The sequence below is a fragment of the Ranitomeya variabilis genome, chromosome 8, assembly GCF_051348905.1.
Source record: "Ranitomeya variabilis isolate aRanVar5 chromosome 8, aRanVar5.hap1, whole genome shotgun sequence".
NCBI lineage: Eukaryota > Metazoa > Chordata > Amphibia > Anura > Dendrobatidae > Ranitomeya > Ranitomeya variabilis.
In genome coordinates this window covers 190231575-190252395 of record NC_135239.1, presented here as the reverse complement: position 1 = coordinate 190252395, position 20821 = coordinate 190231575, and the positions used below count along the sequence as shown (strand labels likewise).

General features: G+C 44.4%; 1 protein-coding gene across 1 annotated transcript in view; it reads left to right on the top strand.

Annotated features, from left to right (window-relative positions):
• Window positions 1–20821, top strand: part of FAM107A (family with sequence similarity 107 member A) — a 58121-nt gene that overhangs the window by 19844 nt on the left and 17456 nt on the right. Inside the window, exon 2 of the mRNA XM_077278648.1 lies at window positions 17281–17455. Coding sequence (XP_077134763.1) covers window positions 17281–17455 — 175 coding nt within the window. The remainder of the gene's footprint in view (window positions 1–17280; window positions 17456–20821) is intronic.

Here is a 20821-nt window from a genome sequence, read left to right as displayed (position 1 = left end):
TTTTTCTGAGGCGAGATAGTTTTCCGTTTCCATCTTCAGGGGTAGTTAGTTCTTAGGCTGTGAAGAGGCGTCTAGGGAGAGTTAGGAACGCTCCACGGCTATTTCTAGTGTTGGTGCTAGGTGTAGGGATTGCGGTCAGTAAAGCTACCACCTCCTCAGAGCTTGTCTATTATTTGTTTTACCCACTAGGTCATTTCAGTGCTGCTCCGTTATCACCAGGTCATATCAGTGATTGCGGTCGGTGGAGCTGCCACCTCCTCGGAGCTTGTCCATGATTTGTGTTACCCACCAGGTCATCTCAGTGCTGCTCCTTAATCACCTGGTCATAACAGGTGCCCCACTCTGGCTGGATGCGTTTGTTAGTGGGACTCCTGAACAGTAGCCTGACGGAGGCTTACTGAACCATTGACTCACAGCGGAATCGGGATTATAACATTGTAAAGCAGACTATCCTGGATTACCATGCTATCACCCCAGACTCATATAAGGCCAAGTTCCGAGACCTCCCATGCACTACGGGGGGATCGTTTAGGATGTATGCACATAAGATGTCCCAGGCATGTCAGAGATGGCTGGAAGCAGCAAACGCCTTTACTGTGGAAGATGTTATACAGGCATTCCTTATAGAACAATTTCTTGCCAAGTGCCCCGCAGAGGTACAGGAGCACACAGAGTGCACCGTGGATAGAGCTGCAGCCCTGGCCGATGAAGCCCTTACTATCCGACCACAATGGAGGAGGCTTCTGGACAATGAACCACGGCCTTCTCCCGCACCCCGTCCCCTCCGATTATATCTGCCCTTCCACTTAGTCACAAGCCGATGACAATCATGCCTCACAATCCTGGGCCCCAACAGTTCAGACCACGACCTGGGGGTATCACAGAGAGGAGATGTTATGGGTGTGGGGAACCTGGACATTTGCAGTCTGGCTGTCCCTCAAGGATTCGGAGGGAGCCCCACTTCGTCCAGTACATCTTGTGCACTCCATCCCACCTGAGGAAGAGCTACCATCACCCCCACCAGAGTGGACCACGGTACCATAGATACCCCTCCTGGAGTGTGCAGACTCCTGCCTTTGTCCATCAGAAATACAGAGCAACAGCATTGCCACCTGCAGGATGTCTTAATTGATGGATACAAAGTGTTGGGATTTAGAGACACGGGGGCATTCCTGACTATCGCTGACCCCCGTGTGGTTCGACCCGAGGCAATTCACCAGAGCTCGGGAATTCCCATTTTCTTTGTGGGGGGTGTCCGCAAATATATATAGCGAGCTTTGGTACATTTGAACTATGGTTTTGGAGAAAAACTGTGTTGAATTGGAGTTATGGGAGGACTTCCTGCAGATATCCTCCTTGGAAATGACATTGGGGAGTTACAAAGTCATTTTGTGGGAGCAGAAGGTCCGTGGGCCTCTCACTCTTCTGAAAGACCAATTGGAGGGAGATATCGCAGATACCGGAATGCCCATCATTCCCTACGTTCTAGAGTTCAGAGACTGTCTCGCCCAGCTAGCTACCTTGGCTAATGAACATCAGTAAACAGCCCAGTCCAGTCAAAAAGCCTGGTATGACCATAAAGCCAGGACCCGGGAATTTATGGACAAGTGCTCATGATTATTGCAACCCCTGCCACCGTACAAGGAACTATAAACTATTGAGCAATGTGGACTAAAGTGAGCAGGCCAGAAGTCTGTGTAGACCTCATAGCGTTCTCACTTATTATGAGGGGGTGAGGTTGTGATGGTGTGATATGCTATGTGGGTATCATTTTTGTGTATATTTCTATTTTAGTTATTTTCATGGTGTTCTCTTGTAGAAGGAGTTATTTGCTAATTGATGAATGGCTGTTGCTGCCATCTGATATCAGCCCCCACAGTATTGTTTGCTAATATGCTAATGATATATTGACCTAGCTTGTTGAAACAATGAGTCCCTGCGACCCACCCCCCTAACCTGTGAACGAGGAGCTGGACTTGTAAATATCAGGGAGGTGAGACAGATGAGTCTTGTGTGGAACTATGATGTGTTCACAGAACCTCAGAGGGAAAGAAGAGTATATGGACTATGTGATCCTCTGTCTGCTGGATTGTTGGACTTTTATCCTCTTACTGAACTGCATTCGGGTTCTGGACTATTTTATCCTTTGTGTGTTGGATTGTATATGGACTTTTCATATTTTTGCCTAAATAAAGGTCTTGGAATTGTTTACTATACTCTAGCTCTGTTGATTGTGTGATACCGGAGAAGGACCCCGTGACAAGACTATATTTTTTTTTTGCCTACTATACAAAGGAAATGTGTCATCTTTAAGTTTAGACCTGTGATTTCTATAACTCCACAACTTTTCCTTTTGGATGTTGCAATCTCAGTGTTGCATAGTGTATGTAATAATGGTATGTAATAATGTAGGCAGCCTGTGTTGTCAGATCTGGTGACAAGATCAACTTTAAATATATAAATGTGGAATTTATGTCTTTCAGGGACTTCTTGCATGGAAGCATCTGGAGGGCCGTATGTTCTCTGTGATGTAATTTTCTAATGCACACAACATTGTACCTGCGATCAATTTCTGCTTATTAATAGCTTTATTATTCGGCTGATGTCGGTGCTAACTTTATTTGCATAGCATTTACATTATTTATTATTCGCATAAACTGCACCAAATATATCAGATTTAATTAGGTTGTCTAGGACTACAGCAATAATGACATCTCTTAAGGACTCGCATAGACGATCGTATTTTCAGTCCAACTGCGATCAAAGGATCGCACTCGGACCAGTTTTATTTTACGGGACCATGCACGTGTCCAAACTTTTCTTCAGAACAACCCGATCCGAGGAAAAAGTCACAGCAGAGTTTGATCTGATATTCAAGTCATGCAAGTCAATGAGTGCGTAGAAAACATTGGACTGCACTCGGATGACATCTAAGAGTACTCTGATGTCCAAGGACTGTCAGAATGGAAAAGATAGAGAAAATGTTTTTTCCATCTTCTCATCCGAGAAAATCTGATCAGTGTTTGACCAGAGTGTGACTAGCATAATTGGCCCGATTCTCATGGATGAGAGAATATATGCTGGCGTGACCCAAGCCTACGGATACGTCATCGGTATCAGTTTCAGGGACGAAAGTGCAGGGTTGAAGTTGCACCTGCAGACTAGAGCTGGCCAAAACGTCCATTTGGTCTATATGAAAAGACCAATTCTACTAAAGACCATGATAGATGGGGGCCCTGTTGGAGATTTTGTATTAGAGCCCACAAGCTTAAAGTTGATGGCGTTCTGACACATGGTACCCCACTATTCAGCTGTTACTATGTCCCACGGGAGACAAGTATACAGTATACAGAGCAGGGCTGTAGAGTCGGGAGTCAGTGTCCATTTTGGTGGAGTCGGTATGAAATGGACTGACTCTTTAAAAAATATAATACATTTGGTACAGTACTACGATGTAAGAGGTGGAGTAAATTTTTTCATTATAATTTGGTAAAGTTATGAAATGTCCTATAAAAGTCTGTTCTGTTCCTTATCTAAGGATGTCGACTTTTAGTGGAGATGAATCTGTGCTGCACTTTATGTACATGCTCATTAGTGACCAGTGTTGCGGAGTCAGAGTTGAGATGAAACTGTGCTGCACTTTATGTACATGCTCAGTAGTGAAGCAGGGCTGTGGAGTCGTAGTGGAGATGAATCTGTGCTGCACTTTATGTACATGCTCATTAGTGACCAGTGTTGCTAAGTCGGAGTTGAGATGAATCTGTTCTGCACTTTATGCACATGCTCAGTAGTGAGTCAGGGCTGTACATGCTCAGTAGTGAGTCAGGGCTGTGGAGTCGTAGTGGAGATGAATCTGTGCTGCACTTTATGCACATGCTCAGTAGTGACCGGTGTGGCGGAGTCCGAGTTGAGATGAATCTGTGTTGCACTTTATGTACATTCTCAGTAGTGACCAGTGCTGTGAAGTCGTAGTTGAGCTGAATCTGTGTTGCACTTTATGTACATGCTCAGTAGTGAGGCAGTGCTGTGGAGTCGTAGTGGAGATGAATCTGTGCTGCACTTTATGTACATGCTCAGTAGTGAGGCAGTGCTGTGAAGTCGTAGTTGAGCTGAATCTGTGCTGCACTTTATGTACATGCTCAGTAGTGACCAGCGCTGTGGAGTCATAGTAGAGATGAATCTGTGCTGCACTTTATGTACATGCTCAGTAGTGAGGCAGTGCTGTGGAGTCGTCGTGGAGATGAATCTTTGCTGCACTTTATGTACATGCTCAGTAGTGACCAGTGCTGTGGAGTCGTAGTGGAGATGAATCTGTTCTGCACTTTATGTACATGATCAGTAGTGACCAGTGCTGTGGAGTCACAGTTGAGATGAATCTGTGCTGCACTTTATGTACATGCTCAGTAGTGACCAGTGCTGTGGAGTCGTAGTTGAGCTGAATCTGTGCTGCACTTTATGTACATGCTCAGTAGTGACCAGCGCTGTGCAGTTGTAGTGGAGATGAATCTGTGCTGCACTTTATGTACATGCTCAGTAGTGAGGAAGTGCTGTGGAGTCGTAGTGGAGATGAATCTTTGCTGCACTTTATGTACATGCTCAGTAGTGACCAGCGCTGTGCAGTTGTAGTGGAGATGAATCTGTTCTGCACTTTATGTACATGCTCAGTAGTAACCAGTGCTGTGGAGTCGTAGGTGAGCTGAATCTGTGCTGCACTTTATGTACATGCTCAGTAGTGACCAGTGCTGTGGAGTCATAGTGGAGATGAATCTGTGCTGCACTTTATGTACATGCTCAGTAGTGACCAGTGCTGTGGAGTCATAGTGGAGATGAATCTGTTCTGCACTTTATGTACATGCTCAATAGTAACCAGTGCTGTTGAGTCGAAGTGGAGATGAATCTTTGCTGCACTTTATGTACATGCTCAGTTGTGAGGCAGTGCTGTGGAGTCGTAGTGGAGATAAATCTGTTCTGCACTTTATGTACATGCTCAGTAGTGACCAGTGCTGTGGAATTGTAGTCATGGAGTCAGAAGTCAGTGAAATTGAGGAGTCGGAGGTTTGGCTTACCGACTCCGCAACCTTGATATAGAGCTCTGTACACTGTGTAATGGTCGTTCTTGGGTACTGTAGCTCAGCACCCATTCACTTCCCTCCACGTGTCGGACCTCTACCTATCTGATATTGATGACCTTCCATACGGATAGGTCATCAATATCGTAGTCTTGGAAAACGCCATTAAGGCACAAGTAAGCCTTAGCCTGATGCCTTTTATTTTCCATAAATCCTACAATCTACAGTATTGGTTTGCCATGTCCAAATATCTATTTATTACCTGTTTTACCTAAAGGAGCAATAATAATATGTGTATAAACGTTATAGTCTAAGTGACAAAATCAGCCAAGGGTGAGATTTCTGGAAGAGGACGCTTTCCTTTAGCTATGGACACAATACTTGGGCATCACCTTTAGAAAAGATGCAACGAAAAATGAAGATAACTCCACTCAGAAGCCAGAACCTGATTGATATTATCATCGATTTCACTTGGAACCTGTGAATTTGTCCCTTAGTGTGAATTCTGCTGTTCGCCTGAAGAAAGAACGAGGAGGAGGAGGAGGACGCTCTTGCGCACTTACAAGCAATTATGTAAACAGCGTGATGAGCTGAAAAGTGCTGGAGAAATGTCAGGCAGTGAGTTGTGTTAACCCTATGTGCAAAAATGACTCTAGAAGAAGAAATCTCTAATATGTTATGGACCGGTGGAGGAGGCGACTGCAACTCAGCATGAAAAGCCAATCCACCGCTGCTTCCTATGAATCTTCAGAGACCATTAAAATTGCTACTCACTTCTGCATTCAAGTAGTAATAACTTAACGTTTTGCTATACCTTTATTTTAGATTATTTTGAATTATTGTTTTTTTTTTACGTTTTATAATTTATCCTTTTATCGTTATTTTATAGGTATTTTAATATATTTTATATATTCTAAGTACAGCATTGTGTCAAGAGCTTTGCTGGATTTGAAGAATATGTAACTCCTGACGCTAAATATATCTCTTAGGCCCGATAAAGCTGGTGTACTTACTTTGAAAACAAGTATCAGAACGACTTCTTGGTCCTATAGAAGCTTAGCTCAATCTCTGCCCACCTATGATGATTGACAGCTCCTCAGTGTCCCTCCTCCTTGCTCTTGCTGAAATCTCCCTCTGCTCAGTACAAGCTGCAGCTGTCAGCTAGGCGAGCGGAGCCTGGACTCATGAGCTCTGTTACTCTATAGCTGCACTTATAAAATCCTCATCTTAAAATTGGGTTTAAACAAATATTCTGACTTTGATTTTTCAAACTACGGTAAGTACACCAGCTTCATTAGGTCTAAAATATCTACATTAATGCATGTTTGTATTGTGAAATGTGATGACTGATTACAGCTGGTATTTGTATTTTGTGGTTAGCACTACATGGTCCAATAGTGAGGACGCTACAGCTAATAGATGAGAGCTAGAGAAATGTGAGGCAGTGTGAGTGAACAGTGAACAAAACCTGACTATAATCTGATGGGACTGGTGTACTTACTTTGAAAACCAATGATACACTTCCCATCAGTTTTTTATTATGGGATATTGTTTGGGATTAAGTCATTTCTGCTCTGTTGACTCCCATCTGAATACAAGGAGTGACTTCATTTTCTACGGTACAATAAAATTGGAAATTTGTGGACGAAATCTGCGCTGCTGAATAAGACGTAGGATCGGAGGTATTGGAAATAAAAGATAGTGGTTTTATTCAACGCGTTTCGAAGTTCAGATGACTTCTCCTTCAGGGCACAACCACACGTATCATTTTCCCGAAATAAAGACACCTGAACTGTGTTTTCTTTGGCAGTCCCAAAGACGAAACGTGGAGCAGAGGTCAAGCATTTACACCTCTGCTCCATTCCCATTCTTGGGTCCCAGTGTTCCTCCTCCCTAACTTTTCCCCTACTTTGATAACTATCAATTGCAGGAAAATCACTTTAAGGAATGTTCGTATATGGCAGAAATTACTGCTAATTAGGGATGAGTGACCGTGCTTGGATAAGGTGTTATCTGAGCATGCTCGGGTGCAAACCGAGTGACTTCGACGTGCTCAAAAAACATGTTGGAGACCCCGCAGCTGCATGTCTCGTTGCTGTTCGACATCCCAAATGCATGGATTTCCTGTTTGTTAGACAATCCCCGCATGTGTTGTGCCTATTGAACAGCCGCGAGACATGCAGCCACGGGGTCTCGAACATATTTTTCGAGTACGCCGAAGACCGTCGGTTAGCACCCGAGCATGCTCAGATAACACCTTGCTCATCACTACTGCTATAAAAAAGATGTATAAAGTGATTTCAGACTGTTTTCTTACCGTTGGCCTGTAACTGTAGAGCCCACTTTCTTTCTCTCCCTACAGCCCTCCCCTCCTCTCCACGCTAACAGTACCATCTGTGCGCATCCTGCCAAATGTTCATTTTGTAAGCGCCGTCCCTGCCAGCTCCGTGGACTGATATTCCTCGCCAGCACGGCTGCTTCCATTTCTGTAAATCATATTTACTTTATATTAACTGCATTTGCATAACGAGGTGTTTTACAATAGGTTTTTTTTACGATCCTGGAAATCAGCTGGAAGGTAAATGGCGAGATATCATTACGACAAGTATTTCATAGCGGGATAATCAGATTTCAATTATCTATCCAGTGATTCCTTTGACTGTTTGCACTAAGACAGAGATGTACCCATACACAGACCGTACATTATTTTTAGATATTAATTGTTTTGTACTGTAAATATTACAAAGAAATAATACTCATATAATACTCAAATAACATTCCCGAAAATGAATTACGAGGACCATTGCATTAATGAGTATTATATGAGTATTATTTCTTTGTAATATCTACAGTACAAAACAATTAATATCTAAAACTTTGTTACCATGTTGGCAGTATGCTTCAGGACATTGTCCATTTGGAAGACCCATTTCCGCCCAAGCTTTAACTTCCCGGCTGATGTCTTGAGATGTTGCTTCAGTATTGTCACATAATCTTCTTTTCTCATGATGCCATCTATTTTGTGAAGTGCACCAGTCCCTCCTGCAGCAAAACAACCCCCACAACATGATGCTGCCTCCCCCATGTTTCACAGGTGGGATGGTGTTCTTAGGCCCAGGGCTGCCACTAGAAATTTCGGGGCCCCATACTGGCAAAATTTCCGGGGCCCCCTTGAGACTCCGCCCAGGCTCCACCCCAGCCCCGCCTCCACGCTCCACCCCTCAAACTGTCCACAGTCCCACCGCTCTCTCTTGGAAAATCTCCACTTCTCACCTATCACACATTGACAGTTCCCATCACCAGATCACACATGTAGCCGGCAGCTTTTGTTTTGGCCAATAGATTTTTTTAAGCCACCAAAATGACAAGGTAGACACTTTTGGCCGGGCCCTACTCTACTGTAACCTATTAAATATTTGTTAAAATATGCAATACAATTTAGGTATATTTTTATTTTTCAATTTTTAAAATGACCTATAATACCACATACAAGGAACAAATACCACAGCACCATGACCAGACACCATATTATCACCACAGTGACCTATAATACTATCTACAAGGCACAAATACCGCCACACCATGACCAGATGACATATTACCACCACAGTGATCGAATAATATCAAATACAAGGAACAAATACCACAACATCATGACCAGACCACATATTACCAACACATAGTGACTGAATACTACAATACTGATCAATAATAAAAAAAACAACACAATACTATCACCATAAGTGCCATTATACACAGGAGATCTGTACTTAGTATGCAGTGTCTGTGTACAGGTAATACAGTGATCACCAGTGACATTATACACAGGAGCTCTGTATATAGTCTATAGATAATACTGTGATCACTGGTGATATTATACAAAGGAGCTCTGTATATAGTATACAGTGTATAGTGTCAATGTATAGGTAACACACTGACTCACCAGTGACGTCTCTAGGTGAAGTCCTTCATCTTTCATCCCGCACAGACCACCATCACTTCATGCAGCCAGGACTCGTTTCTGCAGGAAATAACACAGTTATCTCGAGTTCCACTTGCAGAACACATTACTTAATTTTCCCAACTTCTACATTACACCACATGAAGAAGGCGACATAGTGTCAATCTACACAGTAATAGGACCTCCCCTCCATTTAAAACAGCGTACTCAAAAAATAAAATAAATACATCACTGCAGTAATAATATCCCTTAGCCCCTATGGTAATAATATTCACCATCCTGGCCCCGTGTGTCTCATTACTGGGGTCAGCCATATGTTCTCCCATCCTGCCCTCATGAGTATCCATCCTGCCCCATATGATCGCCCCATCTGTCTCCAATCCTGCCTCCAGTGTCTCCAATCATGCCCGTATCACCATTCTGCCCCGTCTCCAATCAGGCCCCCATTTCTGCAATCATGCCCCGTGTCTCAATTCTGCCCCATCTGTTTCCATTCCTGCCCCAGTGTCTCCAGTCATGCCGCCATGTCTGTCATCCTGCCCCGTGTCTCCAATCATGCCCTGTTTCTCCTTTCTGCCCCCCTGTGTCCAGCTTTCTGCCCCTGTGTCCAGCTTTCTGCCCCTGTGTCCAGCTTTCTGCCCCAATGTCCAGCGTTCTGCCCGTGTCCAGCTTTCTGCCCCCGTGTCCAGCTTTCTGCCCCCGTGTCCAGCTTTCTGCCCCTGTGTCCAGCTTTCTGCCCCTGTGTCCAGCTTTCTGCCCCTGTGTCCAGCTTTCTGCCCCTGTGTCCAGCGTTCTGCCCCCCTGTGTCCAGCTTTCTGCCCCCATGTCCTGCTTTCTGCCCCCGTGTCCAGCTTTCTGCCCCCCCTGTATCCAGCTTTCTGCCCCCCCCTGTGCCCAGCTTTCTGCCCGTGTCCAGCTTTCTGCCCCCCCTGTATCCAGCGTTCTGCCCCCCCTGTGTCCAGCGTTCTGCCCCCCCTGTGTCCAGCGTTCTGTCCCCTCCTGTGTCCAGCGTTCTGCCCCCTCCTGTGTCCAGCGTTCTGCCCCCTCCTGTGTTCAGCGTTCTGCCCCCCCTGTGTCCAGCGTTCTGTCCCCTCCTGTGTCCAGCGTTCTGCCCCCTCCTGTGTCCAGCGTTCTGCCCCCTCCTGTGTCCAGCGTTCTGCCCTCCTGTGTCCAGCGTTCTGCCCTCCTGTGTCCAGCGTTCTGCCCTCCTGTGTCCAGCGTTCTGCCCCCTCCTGTGTCCAGCGTTCTGCCCTCCTGTGTCCAGCGTTCTGCCCCCTCCTGTGTCCAGCGTTCTGCCCCCTCCTGTGTCCAGCGTTCTGCCCCCTCCTGTGTCCAGCGTTCTGCCCCCCCTGTGTCCAGCGTTCTGCCCCCCCTGTGTCCAGCGTTCTGCCCCCCCTGTGTCCAGCGTTCTGCCCTCCTGTGTCCAGCGTTCTGCCCCCTCCTGTGTCCAGCGTTCTGCCCCCTCCTGTGTCCAGCGTTCTGCCCCCTCCTGTGTCCAGCGTTCTGCCCCCTCCTGTGTCCAGCGTTCTGCCCCCTCCTGTGTCCAGCGTTCTGCCCCCTCCTGTGTCCAGCGTTCTGCCCCCTCCTGTGTCCAGCGTTCTGCCCCCCCTGTGTCCAGCGTTCTGCCCCCCCTGTGTCCAGCGTTCTGCCCTCCTGTGTCCAGCGCTCTGCCCCCCCTGTGTCCAGCGCTCTGCCCCCCCTGTGGCCAGCGCTCTGCCCCCCCTGTGTCCAGCGTTCTGCCCTCCTGTGTCCAGCGTTCTGCCCCCCTGTGTCCAGCATTCTGCCCCCCCTGTGTCCAGCGTTCTGCCCTCCTGTGTCCAGCGCTCTGCCCCCCCTGTGTCCAGCGTTCTGCCCTCCTGTGTCCAGCGCTCTGCCCTCCTGTGTCCAGCGCTCTGCCCCCCCCTGTGTCCAGCGTTCTGCCCTCCTGTGTCCAGCGCTCTGCCCTCCTGTGTCCAGCGCTCTGCCCTCCTGTGTCCAGCGCTCTGCCCTCCTGTGTCCAGCGCTCTGCCCTCCCGTGTCCAGCGCTCTGCCCTCCTGTGTCCAGCGCTCTGCCCTGGGCCCCCCCGGATCGCCGCTCTCAATTAAAAAAAAAAAAAAAGTTCTACTTACCTCCAGCGCTCCTGCTCTCTGCACGCAGCTGCAGCACGCACTTGCCGGCGACTGACAATGACGTCAGACGCCGGCGACATGCACGCTGCGGCTGACATCAGCTGCCAGCCTCAGATTGGCTGGCGGCTGTTAACTATTTAAGTGCGGGCGCTGGCCCGCACTTCAATAGCGCTGCAGCGCCGGCCGCAGCTAAGGGCCCGGTTCAGCCTGCGGCTGCCGGTAGGGGCCCGATGGGCAGATGAGACGGGGCCCGATGCGGGCCCCTCTGCCCACCGGGCCCCATACGCCAGTCACGGCTGTCATGCCCTGATGGCGGCCCTGCTTAGGCCTAAAAGCTTCTGCGTTTTTCCTCCAAATGTAACAGTCATTATGCCCAAAAGGTTCTATTTTAGTTTCATCAGACCACAGGACATGTCTCCAAAAATTAAGGTCTGTGTTCCTGTGTGCATTTGCAAACATTAATCTGGCTTTTTTTATGTTTGTTTTGGAGTAATGGTTTCTTGCTGGCATAGTGGCCTTTCAGCCCATATTGATACAGTACTCTTTTCACTGTGGATGTTGACACAATCTTACCAGCTTCCGCCATCATCTTCACAAGGTCTTTTGCTTTTGTCCTTGGGTTAATATGCACATGTCGGACCAAAGCACGTTCATCTCTGGGACACAGAACCCATCTCCTTCCTGAGCGGTATGATGGCTGGACATTCCCATCTTGTTCGTACTGGCATATAATTGTTTGTACAGATGAACGAGGCACCTTCATGTACCCAAGGACGAGCCAGACTTGTGCTAGTCCGCAATTCTCTTCCTCATATTTTGGCTGATTTTTTTTAGACTTTCCCATGATGCTACACAAAGAAGCAGTGTTTTTCAGGTGTGCATTAAAAAACATCCACAGGTGCGTCTCTAATTAACTCAGATGTTGCCAAAAACCTGTCAGAAGCTTCAAAACACATGACATCATCATATGGGCAGTCCAGAATTGTTTAAAGGCAAAGTAATCTTAGTGTATGTAAGCTTTTAAATAGGCAGTAAGTAAAAAATGCCTTAAAACATTCTCTCTCTCATTATTCTGGCATTTGGCAAATATTAATAATTATGGTAATCCTAGTTGACCTAAAACGGGAAAGGTTTATTCTCATTTCATGTCAGATATTGAGAAAAACCTGCAGATGTGTCTTTTTATATAGTGGATGGAAACAGGGACAAAAACTTTTATTGTTAAAAACCAAATTAAAAAAACACAACGCGTTTCGGCTGTTAACAGCTTTCCTCAGGTCTCCTATCATCTGGATAATGGGTGCTACAAAAATATGAGCCAGAACATCTAAATGAATGAGGTCAGCCTCCAAACTCTGCTGGTTTGGACCAGTGTGGTGAGGTCCTTGTCCAAAAAAACCCACAAGTGGCTTATTTGAAGGTCTCTTCAATACAATTATCCGTCCTTATGTTCTATAGTCATTCAGTGCCGTTCAAGTACACAGTGCAGGCAGAACCAATGTGCTGAGCGAGTCTCACGAGAAATGTTCCCTCTTCATCTGGGCATCGGGCCAGACTCCTTTCTTCCCCGTACGGCTTGCTTCTTTATACGTAGCCAAACGTCCCTCATCTCTGACAGATTCACTCAGACCATTGAAAACGAGGAAATAAAAACTTTTTTTTTCTCAAAGCCTGGAAGCCAAGCCTTTAGGAATCTGCATTACACCATACGCCGGCGGCCGGAGGAATACAAATGTCTGAACTATTGTTATCAAACAAAGATCCACTGTTGTCGGGAACGTTACCCACTGCCGAGATTGTGCCGAGGATCTTGATCCGCATTCTGCCGGAGTTATTTAGATATTAGATTACAATGGTGCCCGCAGCACCCAGCCAACATAGTTCTCCAGTGTGGGGTTATATATAAAGTGCATTATGTGCTTTCAAAATGACAAATTCTGTTGTCATTCCTTTATAATTCAATTTTTAAAGACTTTTCAGACAAAAGAAAACTGTAGTGAAAATGCTGGAAAATATATTTTGGGGTCTTAAAGGAGTTTTTTGTAAAGTTTGGCGGACTCTTAACAGCAACGGAGTCAAAAAGGTTGTATCATCTTGACAACTCTTAACGTTATATTAATTAGAATTTAAAGGGGTTGTCCATGCTTATCACGAAAGTATGCAGTCACTCTGTGTGACTGCAGACTTGTGAATACTCACATCCCACTCAGCGGCGAGACTAAGCAGTCATGAGACACAAATATACAATATGCACATTCCCGGTCACATCCCGGCTAGAGGTCACACACGACTAGTCGGAATGTGGCTAAGAGAATGCATATCGCATACATATGATCATATGACCGCTCGGTCTTGCCACCGTCAACCAGACAATCCTCACAGCGCATGATTTGAGGATTCATAGAGTGACTGCAGACTTTTGTGATAGACCTGGACAACCTTATTACATTTTAATTAGAGACAGACCCACCATTGTTGCATACTCCAAAATGCCACTAAGGGGAATCTGTGACCAAGTTTTTGCAACCCCATGTAAAAGCAGCATAAAGTTGGAAAGAGACCCCGATTCCATTGCTGCATCACTTACTTTACTAGGTGCTGCCGTTTTGGGTTGTCATCATGATTTAAAAAGAGAAAACGCAGTAGTTTGACAATAAATGGCTTCACCCAACCACTAACCATGAGTGGAGAAAAAGTTTTGGTGTTATCATTCATATTCTCTGAAAAAAAAAAAGGCCAAGAAAGCAAAAATTCTGCTGGGGTATGTAAACTTTTGAGCACAACTGTATTCTATGTAGAAGGAAGCAACCTGCTCATCCAGATCTGGAAAAAAGCAAGATTCCAAAGCAGCTTTTAATGTGGCTTGTAATTCGGGGTGGTACTCATTTCTTACGCCCCAGCACGTTATATGAAGGTGGGTACTTAGCTTTTCTGCTTCTCGACGCCTTGGAACTCTTCGCCCCGGGCACTCTCTTCATCTCCGTTCTCTGTTCGTCCTGGCTCATTACCTCTCTGAACTATAAACTCTGAGCTGTACTGTCCCAGGGCCCCGCTCTGGTAAATCACTGTCCTTCTATCGCTTTTCCTTTCTCTGACCAGTATCACGCTATCCACTGCCTTGGTCTCCACTCACTTTGGGGACATCCAACTCACGTTGCACTGCTGAGTACTCAGACTAAATTTCTACTTTAACTGCAAGCTAGGGCGTTTGGTGAAAAAGGTAACAATTTTAGTGTAAGGGTCCTTAGAACTTGTTACCTAACCCATCGGAGGGGGAGGGTGCGTGCATTAGGAGGGGGAGGGTGCGTGCATTAGGTGTCCTGTTACCTTAGTCTCTCTTCCATTCCTTTGCTTGGGTGCTTATGGTTCATCGGTGGAGAGCACCATTGGCTTCTTCTGCCTAGTGCACCGAAATACCTTGACCCAGCCCTGATACTTTGTTCCAGTCTGCACCACTAACTCCGTGGCCACAACCCAGAGGCCCCAGTGTAAGTCCAGATCCCTGTACAGGGGTCAAAGGGTGAAGTCCCCTGGGATCTGGCAAATGGAGTGGCTTGTGCTAAGACTGTAGTAGTCATTTTAGAGTTGTCATGCAACCACCGGCAGACCCACGTAACAGAAATTAAACCAAACACACATTACATATGAGTGGATCCATAATCTATATAGTCCTGTGGGATTTGTTGGCACCACTTGAAGAATGATAATATTCTTACGGGTCCGTAATAGCTGTCTGTACTGCAGATGCCTCACCCACTCACTAGTCGCATCTACATTATTTATGTTTGTTACCCAAATGGAAAATGAAATGTATAATAACTATGTTGTTGGCGCACAATCCATTGGATGCTTTTAATAAGTAATGGGATTAGGTGTCTTCAATAGCGGTCTTTGGGTTCCTCTAAGTATTCTGTTTTGCTGTGTCTTAGACATATCAAATGACTGTTGCTTTGCAGGCAAATACAGTTTCGGGTTATAAAGAGGATGATAATTAATGCATCATAACAAGGCCGTTCGGACTTGTGACTTCTCTATCGAAGGCAAATTCGACACCTCAAAGTGGGTCTGAAGGACACTCGGAGACCAAAACTGAAATTTTCATCTTCCATGTGCAAAGGGCCATCTGTTCGTTTTAGAGAGCTGGTGTCAGGGTGACATATTTAGGCACAATATGCCTTATATATTGGGAGAGGGTCCGCATCAGGAATACTCTCTTTTAGTCGGAGTGAAGAACCACTGAAAAAAGTGATTCCCCAACGCTACTAATGTTGGCACAACCATATTATACGGCTTTGCAGTATTGATGATTTATTATTATATATAGGTCATCAATATCAGATGTGTTGGGATCCAATACCCTGGACCCTAGCCGATCCATCGGAAACCATTCACTGCATAGTAGCCATTGCTGAGATCTGCAGATCGGCCCAAATTCACATGAATAGTAGCTAATCTGCAGCTCTCGGTAACGGCCGACACAACTGTGATTGCAGCTGTTCTGTTCCGCTCACTGTTTACATTCCACCAGTACCGGGATTGAAAACAGCTGATGGTGAGGGTGCCAATTATTCAAACCCCGAATATTATATTTATGTCCTGTTTCTTTAATTCAGCATTCACATTATAGTCTTTGTGCCAATATCCATGGTGGTCAAGGGTGTTGAAGTGGTAAAGGCCAATATCATTGGTGCTCTAGGGTAGTTAAACTCTTTGTTTGCATTCCTGGTGGTCTTCAGCAGAAAAGGAGGTAACATCTACAATTCTGGAAGTACAGACTAGAGAATAATAGAATGTATGTATCCCTGGTGGTCCAGGGTAGAGCTGGGAATAGTATATCATTCCTGGTTTCCAGTGGTACAGAGGCAATAGGGACACTATCTGCATGATTTCAGCCATGTATGTTACGGCTTTTCAGAGAAAAACATACTTTAAAAGCCAGCCGGGACCACGCCGAACAGGAGACTAATCAGAAAGGCCAGTCTCCAGCGACTTCTCCCTGCCCACTCCCCCTGAGTGCATGCGTGTAAAGGGAGAGACCTGTCAATCATTGGCAGTGGGCAGGGAGAAACCGCCAGGAACCAGCCTTTACAACTATTATCCTGCATAGTTCCTCTGCTAACTTTTTAATATCTTTTTCAGAATTAAACAAACCTGGCTGAAATCACACAGCCGATGCCCGATACATGCCGCCCGCCGTCCGGTTCCCTTTAATGTCTTCAGCTAGGGACATTACTTTATCTGCTGCATCTCTTCTTCTGTTTATAACTCTACTTCCCCTTTAATTCCTATGTCTTATTTTTATATGACCCTTTATAATGTTATGGGCTTTTTATTCTCTGTATCATTACGCTGTCAGTTTCCATTCCTTCCGTTTTTACTTTTAAGTTTCTTTTTTTTTTGCCCTTTCTCTCTCACAACCCCCATCTAGACACAAAGATAATATTAACCAGGACATGTGTCATTTTATAGGACGCTGTGAACGTCTGCTAATTCCATTTATACACTGCTAGACCCTGGAGGGCTTTTTGGCCTAGAATGACTGTGCACCTGACCGACTTCACGTAGAGATCTTATTCTTGGGGAATTAGCGCTGATTTTCTGATTTTAAAGTAGGTTTTCGTTGCTTTTGTAAGACGTTCGGCTCCTTCCTCTATATGTATATATATATATATATATATATATATATATATATATATATATATATATATATATATATATATATATATATATATAAATAAAACACGTCCACATAGCAGCCTAAAGCTGGCAATACACGCAAAATAGCTGCACACATCTCCCTTCTCCTTCCCCACTCACCCATGCGCATGAACGCTCAGTTCCATCGAGCGTTCATGTGTTTTCGACAGGGAGAGAGGAGAAAGCTGCTGCCAGACAAATGTTCCAGCCCCTTATCTTCCCTGAAAACGAGAGTATCGGAACTTAAAATTCCAATGTCATCTGTCAGAAAGACTCGAGAGGCCCACTGTACATGTGAAATCGTCAGGTTTGGATGATTTTCATCTAAAGGGTAACAAATAGCCCCCTAGACCTCAGTACACCAATGGATTAGGAATTCTGCACTTACAACTTCTCAGGTTGTGTTTCTTTTCAGCACTAATGTATCCTGTGTTTTACCTGCAGCTTCTATGTACTCTGAGATTCAGAGGGAGCCGCCTGATATTGGGAGTATTTTGGCTCATCCTGACTATCTGGAATCAAACACCGAACTTATCAAGCCCAAGAAACTCTTGAATCCCGTCAAAGCTTCCAGAAGTCACCAGGAGCTCCATCGTGAACTGCTCATGAACCATAGGAGGTACGGCTTCACCTTCTTCATAACTTATCAAAGCATTTCAGTTCTCCAGGTTAAATATTGATGGATTATTCCCAAAATCACAATTTGTAGAAAAGGGAATAACTATCTGATGACCCCCAGCGTTCCCGAGATCAGGGCTCCGGAACGCCCGAGAATGTGACTCCTGAATGGAGCAGAGATGCGCATGAAAGACCTTTATTCCATTCATTGTCTATTGGACTGGCAGTGGAGCACTGTGCTCCACTTTCCATTAAAAATAGATGGAGAAGATGTCGTGCAAACGTCCCTCAGCCTCATTCTCGGTGGTTCCAGAGCCTCAATCTTGAGAATGCTGAGGGCCCCAGTGGTCATACCCCCAACGATCAGCAAGTTATTCCCTATCTTATGGATAGGGGACAACTTGATTTGGTCATTTCTGCTAAAACTCATGTATAGTGACCCCCAAATAGCCATGTTTTTTGAGATTGGAGTGGGAACATGGTGTGTAAATGAGCTGTCCTTTATATTAGGACTCGTTTCCACGACCATATTTTCGGTCCAAGTGCAGTCCATGAAATTAAATGGATGAAACTTGTTCAATGGGGAGATTTTTTTTTCTCTGACCAAATCTGTGTAGGAGAACAATAGCAGCTTGCGCATAATTGTCCTAATTTTTCTGGATGAAACTCTCAACGATTTATTTTTTTTTATAGACTCTTGTGAATCTCTAGTACCATCTATCGGAGGCATTCCCACCATAACCAGTCCTATAATAATTCTCCATTCTAAAAGCCCCCATAGGCATAAGACAATTCATCCAAAATTTCACCAAACGATTGCTGGCTTTTTCAGAGAAACGAATGATTGTTCTTTTCAGCTGATACACGACCAATAAATGTCCATTATTTTTTAAAACACCGATCGGCATGTTGGATAATGACTGTCTACATCATCGGCCAAGAAAAATCCAACACAGCCGATGTCGTCTGAGATGGGTTTTTCACACCGACGAGCCATCGTACTTTGACCCAATTTTTGTCTTGTTTGCATCGGGTTCTTTCGTCATGTTGCAAGGCTTGTTAAATGGTTGAACGCTAACTCGTAAACTAACTACCCTTGATAGGTGGCGCTAGAGAGACGGCTTTTTTATGGAGAAGAACTAATTATCATATTATTACTTACTGCCTGACCTATAAGAGAAAAAACCAACCAGTAAAAAAAAAACAGTATTGAATTTTGCACTAAAGTGGTTCAAAACCTCTAAGTACCAAAGTCAGTAGATAAATGTAATACATACAGTGTATTTTTATTTTTATTTTTTTTCATTGTTTTAATAATTTCACTTCTTTTCTTGTTTTGTTTCTTGCTCTTTATCAAAATTGCAACCATTTTCAAAACTTATGTGATAGAAAAGACACTCGCATGCGGTCACCTCTCCGGTCTCTCTCTGGGTCTCAATGTCTAACAACGCAAATAGATAATGGCTGCACTCAATTTTATTGTGCTAAGGCAAGGAAATGTGCAATATATGAGATGTGAACAGCATAATGGCTTGTGAAATTTATGAAAAAACACATGAGATTTTTAGCACAAGATTTGGCCAAAAGTTGTGAGCCCATCCACCAAACATCAAGGTAATCTCAAAACGGATGGGTAACTAACCTGTCTGCCTAGTGTGAACACTTACCTATGGCTAATAACACGGTAAAGCCTGCATTTATAGGGGAGGTTAGAACCAACTGTGTTTGGATGTAATTAAAATCACAGCATGGTGAAGGGCGAGGCGTTCAAGTCAGAAAAAGCATTACATAGTAAATATAGAAAAACTGACTGAACAGCCATCTAGTCTGAACTGGTGCATAACCAAAAAGTCTTACATAGCAAATAGATAATGGCTGCACTCAATTTTATTGTGCTAAGGCAAGGAAATGTGCAATATATGAAATGTGAACAGCATAATGGCTTGTGAAATTTATGAAAAAACACATGAGATTTTTAGCACAAGATTTGGCCAAAAGTTGTGAGCCCATCCACCAAACGTCAAGGTCATCTCAAAACGGATGGGTAACTAACCTGTCTGCCTAGTGTGAACACTTACCTATGGCTAATAACACGGTAAAGCCTGCATTTATAGGGGAGGTTAGAACCAACTGTGTTTGGATGTTAATTAAAATCACAGCATGGTGAAGGGCGGGGCGTTCAAGTCAGAAAAAGCATTACATAGTAAATATAGAAAAACTGACTGAACAGCGATCTAGTCTGAACTGGTGCATAACCAAAAAAGTCTTACATAGCAAATAGATAATGGCTGCACTCAATTTTATTGTGCTAAGGCAAGGAAATGTGCAATATATGAAATGTGAACAGCATAATGGCTTGTGAAATTTATGACGTTTGGTGGATAGGCTTACAACTTTTGGCCAAATCTTGTGCTAAAAATCTCATGTGTTTTTTCATAAATTTCACAAGCCATTATGCTGTTCACATTTCATGTATTGCACATTTCCTTGCCTTAGCACAATAAAATTGAGTGCAGCCATTATCTATTTGCTATGTAAGACTTTTTGGTTATGCACCAGTTCAGACTAGATGGCTGTTCAGTCAGTTTTTCTATATTTTCAATGTCTAACAACAACATGGCATATTTTGCGGATTTCTTATAAATATTCTTTTAATTAAAAAAAAGTGCCAAAAATGCACGTAAAACAAAAAAGTTGGCCAAAAAGTTGTATGAAGGCAGCCTAGCCTAGGAATGCCAAAAGTCATGGCATGCCAATAATAAAATAATTATGTTAGTGACAGTGCGTTGGGTTAGGTTACTGTTCTGATAAGACCAATTTGTTTTCTTGACTTTGCCCTTGAATTCCGCGAGTATCTTCTGTCCCAGAACAGCGGTTGTCAGCTCAGTATCACTCTCCATTTACAAGTCAGGTAGAAGTCTGACGACAAGGTCACCAGGGAATCCTGTCCTACAAGTAACCTTTATACTCACATTTAACAGCAGAGAGACCTCATATCGTATGCATTACCGCCGCCCGCACAGCCACGATCAGACCCAACGGCAGCGATGATCCAGTGCGGCCTTAGCACAGACAAGCATTAAGAAGTAGTCAGACGCCGGTGCTGGGTCGCCTCCAAGCAGCATTATACGTCATTTTTCTTATAGTGTTTCCTATGGTAGTGGTTGTTCTTTTTTTTTTTTGTAAAATTAATATTGTCAAGTACCTTATGATCACAATCAATATTAATTTAATACATTAAAATGATATCTAATATATAAAGCTGAATGTGTGTGTGTGTGTATGTATGTATGTATGTATGTATGTCCGGGATTGGCATCTGAACCGTAGCAGCTACAGCCACAAAATTTTGCACAGTCACACGTCT